General features: G+C 39.6%; 1 protein-coding gene across 3 annotated transcripts in view; it reads left to right on the plus strand.

Moving 5' to 3' along the window:
• LOC122494754 (zinc finger protein 708-like) overlaps positions 1–6,995 on the plus strand; it is an 84,729-nt gene extending 77,734 nt beyond the window's left edge. For all 3 annotated transcript variants that reach the window (XM_043600172.1, XM_043600173.1, XM_043600171.1), the window contains one exon: positions 1,283–6,995. In XM_043600172.1, the coding sequence (XP_043456107.1) occupies positions 1,283–3,255 (1,973 nt within the window). In that variant the 3' untranslated portion in view covers positions 3,256–6,995. The remainder of the gene's footprint in view (positions 1–1,282) is intronic.
• Positions 6,996–7,453: the final 458 nt, after the last annotated feature.

Consider the following 7,453-nt stretch of genomic DNA (forward strand, 5'->3'; position numbering starts at 1 on the left):
CAGGTATGTTACATCTTTTGAAATTTATACTTATTTTTTTACAAGTAAGTTTTTTTTTAAGTTTATTTATTTTGAGAGAGAAAGAGAGTGCAACTTGGGGAGGAGCAGAGAGAGGAAGACAAGAGAATCTCAAGCAGGCTCCGCACTGTCAACATGGTGTCCAACATGGGGCTGGAACTCCTCAAACTGTGAGATCATGACCTGAGCTGAAACCGAGTCAGACATTAAACTGGCTGAGCCGCCCAGGCTCCCCAGAAGTCAATTTAATTTAATTTAATTTAATTTTTTTTTAGAGTGAGAAAGTACAGGGGTGGGAGAGCAGGGGAGGGGCAGAGATAGAGGGAGAACATCTTAAGCAGACTCCACACTCCTCAGGCAGCCCCAGGTGGGCCTCTGTCTCACAACCCTGAGATGTTGACCTCAGCCATTTCAGATGTTTAACCAACTGAGTCATTCGGGCACCCCATATACACAGGTTCTTTCTTTTTTTTTTTTTTTTTTTTTTTTGGATACCTATTTGTGGGCATGGTCACCTCTTATAATTATTTTTGTTTCTGTCATATCAGTTTGTTTTATTAAAAAAATTTTTTTTAAACGTTTATTTATTTTTGAGACAGAGAGAGACAGAGCATGAACGGGGGAGGGTCAGAGAGAGGGGGACACAGAATCTGAAGCAGGCTCCAGGCTCTGAGCTGTCAGCACAGAGCCCGACGCGGGGCTCGAACTCACGGACCGCGAGATCATGACCTGAGCCGAAGTCGGCCGCTTAACCGACCGAGCCACCCAGGCGCCCCTCTGTCATCAGTTTTGATGTGTCTGCTTTCACTTCTGATTGTACTTGGTCTTCTCTGTCCTTCTTCGCTGATTTAGTTACAGGTCTGTCATGTTTGTTGATCTTTTCTGAACAGCAGCTCCTTTTCTTGTTGACACTGTCCACTTTTTGCTATATCCTGTTTTGTTCATTTGTGGTTGATGTTTAGATTTCCTTCCTTCCTTCTGCTAATTTTGTTCTCAAACGGTCCTTCTGACTTTTTGCCATACAGAAAAGCGACGTGTACTACAGGTGACGGTACTCCAGAATGATCTCTTAGGCTACGTGGTCAGCACGTTATATGCCAATTTCTGTGTGCCGGCAGGATGAGGTCCTGATGATTGCTTCTCAACCGTCTTGCTGAAGTTCTCCGATCGATTTTAATTTTGCATGTTAGAACTGGTCAGTGTATTTATCTGACAGTAGTTGGATAAAAATGATTTTATTTTTCTGTTATTTGATCTCTTTCAGCCGTATCTTCAAATGACACCCAGAGCTTGCTGCCAAAGCCGTGCATAGAATCTTGTTTTCAGAATGTGTCACTGGGTAGATATAAACAGAGTGCCCTTGAGAATTTACACTTAATGATAGACTGGGACAATGATGGAGAGAGTGCAGAGCATCCGAGATACGAAGGACGTATCCAAACAGAGATAACTGCCCATTATGAGAATCTCACTGCCCCAGACGGTGAAGGATATAAAACATTCTGGACGACATCCCTTTTTAAGTCAACGACTTCTGCAAAGCCTTGTGTTTCTGTAGGCAATGGTTCAAATCCAATGATCAAAGATACGTATATGCAGAATCCAAATTTGGAAAATCTAGAAAATTACCTAGTCCAGGCTGAAAATAATTATTTGAACCATTTTGAAAATAGGTTTGCATTGACCTTTCAGTCCAATATTTCTGAAAATCAGGGATTTAAAAATGAAGAAAAAAGCGCTCTGTGGTATCAGTTTGAGAGTTCCTTCACCGAGGAGTCGACCCTGCAAAACTACCAGAGCATTTTCAATGAAAACATAATTGCTCAATACAGTGAATCTGAGAAGATATTTATCCAGGGGTCAAATGTTAATAAACATCTGATTACTCATTTTCCAGAGAACCATTTTGAGTGTAATAAATGGGAAGTCTTTTATCAAGGCTCCAACCTTATTATACATAAGAGTATGCATATGGGAGAGAATCCTTATAAATATAATGAATGTGACAAAGCTCTTAACCAGACCTCCAATGTTATTGATCATCAGAGAATGCATGTGGGAAAAAACTCCTACAGACGTAATAAACCTGGGAACATGTATAGTCAGTCATCAAGACTGTATATACATAAGACAATCGGTGCTGGAGAGAAAAGTTACATTTGTAACGAATGTGGCAAGGTCTTTATCCACCACTCAAGCCTTACTCAACATCACAGAATTCATACTGGAGAGAATCTTTACAAATGTAATGAGTGTGGAAAACTCTTTACCAGGCACTCACATCTTACTGAACATCACAGAATCCATACTGGAGAAAAACCATACAAATGTCAAGAGTGTGGGATGGCCTTTACCCAGCATGCAACCCTTGTTGGTCATTACAGAGTTCATACAGGTGAGAAACCTTACCAATGTAAAGAATGTGGCAAGACCTTTAAATGGCACTCAATCCTTAGTAAACATTACAGAACTCACACTGGAGAGAAACCTTACATATGTAAAGAATGTGGCAAGGCCTTTAGGCAGCATACAACCCTTACTCACCATTACAGAACTCATACTGGAGAGAAACCTTACCAATGTAAAGAATGTGGCCAAGCCTTTATCCAGCACTCCAACCTTACTCAGCATCACAGAATTCATACGGGAGAGAAACCTTACCAATGTAATGAATGTGGCCAAGCTTTTAACCATCACTCATACCTTACCCAACATCACAGAATCCATACTGGAGAGAAACCTTACCAATGTAAAGAATGTGGCCAGTCCTTTAACCAGCACTCCAACCTGACTCGACATCACAGGATTCATACTGGAGAGAAACCTTTCAAATGTAAAGAATGTGGCCAGGCCTTTAACCAGCACTCACATCTTAATCAACATCACAGAATCCATACTAGAGAGAAACCTTTCCAATGTAAAGAATGTGGCCAGGCCTTTAACAGACACTCAAACCTTACTCAGCATCACAGAATTCATACAGGAGAGAAACCTTTCCAATGTAAAGAATGTGGCCAGGCCTTTAACAGGCACTCATACCTTACTCGACATCACAGAGTCCATACTGGAGAGAAACCTTACAAATGTAAAGTATGTGGCCAGGCCTTTAACAGGCACTCAAACCTTACTCGACATCACAGAATTCATACTGGAGAGAAACCTTACAAATGTGAAGAATGTGGCCACACCTTTATCCAGTATTCACATCTTATTCAACATCACAGAATACACACTTAAGAGAAACCTTACCAAAGTAAAGAATGTGGCAAAACATTTAATCTCTGGTTAACCTTTACTCATTATCACAGAATTCACACTGGAGCAAACCTTACAAATCTAAAGAATGAGAAAACTATTAAGGACTTCTCAGCCCTTACTCCACATCAGAGAATTCTATTGGAGAGGAACCATACAAATGTCAAGAATGTAGCCCAACCTTTAAGCAATGCTAAACCCTGACTCCTGAACAGAGAAGTTATACTGGAGAGGAGTTTGCAAATACAAAGAATTTGGCAAGCCCTTTAATCAGAGGTCAAGCCTCATTCAACATCACAGAATTAATACTGGAGGAAAAATTTACCAATGTAAAGAATCTGGTAAGACTTTTAGGCTCAACCCTACTGAGCATCACAGACTTTATACTGAGGAGAAACATTACAGAAGTAAAGAATGTGGCAATCCTGTAGCCGAAACTCACAATTTGTTCAACATCATAGCTATCTTAACAGTTTAGAAACCGTAACATGTAGAGAAAGTTGCAGTGCCTTTAACCGGAATCCAAATGCACACCAGATTCAATCCCTGAAAATGTAATGAATGAGCAAAGACCTTCATTTTAATGTACATTTTAGCAAACACCAGAGTGCATAGAGGAAAGTGACTTGAAAGATATAAATATTTAGGAAAATATTTAATTGAATATCAAATGTCAATAGAGGTGACAAATCAAGTGGCAAGCATTATGTCAGTCAACCTATTTAGACATTACATCAAAATACTCATTATAAGTAAAAATACAAAGCTAAACACTTAGATAATATATATGCTAATATGCTTCAAAAGCTTAAGTGGATGGATTTTTGCATAGGTATAATTAATTTCAATGTGTTTTTTTTTTCTTACATTGACCCTGAGATATTTGACTAGCAAGTATTATTGTATTTCTACTCTCAAATCGCAGAATTCATTCCTAGTGGGTGTGTGAAAGTATGTGGCTGGTTGTTGATGCATCAAAGATATGAGATGTCCTTCATTAGGTGGGACTCCTGCATACCTAAATTTTCATGGAAGATGGAGGACAGTCTGATGTACAATATGAAGAAAATCTAAATGGAGATGCTATTTATGCTTATAATGAGATAGGTGTTCAGAACATCAATCTTCTCCATTTATTCAAAGTAAAACCTTTCCCGAATATGATAAGTATTTTTCATTTTACCAACTGGTATTTAAGAAAAAAGACATGGCAGTCTTGTAAAATACTGGCATATCTTAACAGCTAAAATTCGATGTAGAGAATGTCAGTTGATGTGGTTGAAATGGATCAATCCTCGCAGATGTCAGAAAGGATAGCAAATGCTTCCCCCAAACGGCATATGATTTTTAGATAGACATTTTTAAAGAAGGACCTCAGGCCTGAAAATTATGGAAAGTACTATTTCCACATCATTATATCAGGAGACCAATGCTTTTTGAATGCCTGTATTCTGTATTTTGAAGAAGGGTTATAGAGTGGATTTGGAATGCATTACTTAGTCTATTTGTGAACTTAATATATTTTAGTTACTAAAACATAATGGTTTTTAACGTGTTCGCATGGACGTGTAATGAATGAAGTATTATCCCACCACCAATGTTAACCTATCTCATTTTTATTTAAGGTTGTAGGAAACTGATGATATCTATCACGTATTTGTAATGGAGTGGAATAATACACCTAGAAATCCATTTTCTCAGTGGCTTTAAAGTTTAAATAATGTGTGATTATTTTTTCCCTAGTTTCTCAATTGTATCATTTTCTCCTTTTCGGGACTAGTGGGATAGTACACGGATATATTATAGATTATTTAGAGGTATTATAGACCGTTTAGCTCAAGGACTCCATGTTGGTGCCACTTGGCAGCCATTTTGTATAGCCAGTAGTTTCGCAGGGACTTGAACTAACACCGGCCTTTTCTCACTAGTATGGTCCCTAGATAACACCCTGTAGAGTCACAAGTTAGTGTAACTTTTTTTTTGTATTGTTTATTTATTTATTTTGAGAGAGAGAGGGTGAGGGGCAGAGAGAGACGGAGACAGAAAACCCCAAGCAGGCTCTGTGCCAGCAGGGCAGAACCCAACCTGGGCTAAACTCACAAGCCTTAAGATCATGATCTGAGTCCTTTAGCAGATTGAGTCACTCAGGCGACCCGTAGTGTAACTTCTGATATAACTTCTTCCCCCCCCCCCCCCTCAACTTTTCCCCTTGTGTGACCCTTAGAGAAGATTCCCACAGAATTTACCTAAACCTATTGTAGTCAATGACCCAATCTGGACCTTGCACAGGGAGTCTAAAGCACCACATTATGGCCCCAAATAAAGGTATGTGCCCTCAGTCATAAGGGGGGAATGTTTTGATACTTAACATGAAGTAAGCATGTATGTATGACAATACTGGTTGAGTAGTAGATACCCATAAGTAGGGAAACATTCCAATGGGAGTGATATAGCCCCAGGTAAGAGCTAGATAACAGGATGAAGAATTGGCATAAATTCTGCCTGTGGAGAGAAGACACTTGAGTTACACAACTGACTCTCTGCATTTCAAAAAATAAAGCTTCTATTTTGTTTTATTTCCTAGTTATCTCTAGATCTCCAGTTCTGTTTTTCCTCATTTTTGTTTCCAGCTGCATAGGCATCAAAAACCTTTTCTCCCTGTGTTGGTGGCTAGAACGTCCTCACTGAAATCCTAAATGCGATCATAGAGATGTTTGGCCAGTGGGACGTGGTACTTTTTTTTTTATTAAATTATTTTTTTAACGTTTATTCATCATTGAGAGAGAGAGACAGAGCGTGAGCTGGGGAGGAGTAGAGAGGGGGAAACAATCCAAAGCAGGCTCCAGGCTCCGAGCTGTCAGCACAGAGCCCGATGCGGCGCTCAAACTCACAAACTGCAAGATCATGACCCGAGCCGAAGTCGGTTGCTCAACCAACTGAGCCACCCAGGTGCCCCCAGTGGGACACAGTATTAATTCAGACATTTAGCACTGGGATGTGGAATGAGAACATAAGTAAAACGTGACCATGACATCATCTTTAGAGAGATAAGACCTATGAAATGAAAATGTGAGGTACCCTTTCAATGTGGCAAGGGAACTGGAGGTGGCTCCCTTTTGTCACCAAAGTCATAGGCAGCTCTTGGTGGTGTCATCTAATGAGTAAATGTCACAGAGATGAGGATTTTGGAAATGGGGTGAGTTTCTGAGGATTAAGAAATTCATCTTTTATCTTCATGATTCAGTCGAATTGTGTGTTACTGAAGAACAGATTTTGGATGGCGATTACTGTGATTGCCCAGACACAGATCAGTGACAGTGGATGGAGGAGGGGGTAATGAATGGTGCACAGGTGTGGGCCTAGCTATAAAATGTCACATATAAGAGTAAATTTTGGAGATGAAGCCTTCTGGACACTAATAGGATCAGCAAGTCATGTGCTGTGGTTGGTCTCATCAAAGCACTAATATCCCAGGTATATAAGCCCATTTATGGTTAGATCCACTCTACGAGGGTGACGTTTTAGGGAAGCTGATGCATTGCTGTGAGGGACCTTCCTGTCTTCAGTCAGCCCGTGATGAGTATAGTTCTGTGTTCTGATTCTTTCTAAGGCACAGAATTGTTGAAGTTGGAGAATTAGTGGCAGTGAGCATTTTTGATTCAAACAGTCCAGCACAAGTGTTCACTGACTAACGAACGAATAAGAGAGATACCGTCTATGTACACAACGGAATATTACCCAGCCATAAAAAGCAATGAAATCTTGACATTTGCACTGACCTGGATGGAGGTAGAGTATTGTATAAACGAAAAAAATCAGAGAACTACCGTCTGATTTCAGTCGTGTGTGATAAAGAAACAAGCAAATGGGGAAAAAAGCAAATCAAAAAATAGACTTAACTATATCGAAGAAACTGATGATTACCAGAATAGAGGTGGGTGGGTGGGGGCACGGGTTAAATAAGTGGTGGGAGTTACGGAGCGCACTTGTGTTGAGCACTGGGTGTTGTATGGAATTATACAATCACTTGTACACCTCAAACTAATATAGTGTATGTTAACTAACTGGAATTTAAATAAAACCTTTAAAAAATAGTTGTGTTTTTTGCACATTTAAGCAAACATTTTCTCTTAACTGACTTGCAGGAGTTTCACAAAACCTACCTTGTAAACAAATTGAA

Source organism: Prionailurus bengalensis, chromosome E2 (genome assembly GCF_016509475.1).
Source record: "Prionailurus bengalensis isolate Pbe53 chromosome E2, Fcat_Pben_1.1_paternal_pri, whole genome shotgun sequence".
In the NCBI taxonomy this organism is placed as follows: Eukaryota; Metazoa; Chordata; class Mammalia; order Carnivora; family Felidae; genus Prionailurus; species Prionailurus bengalensis.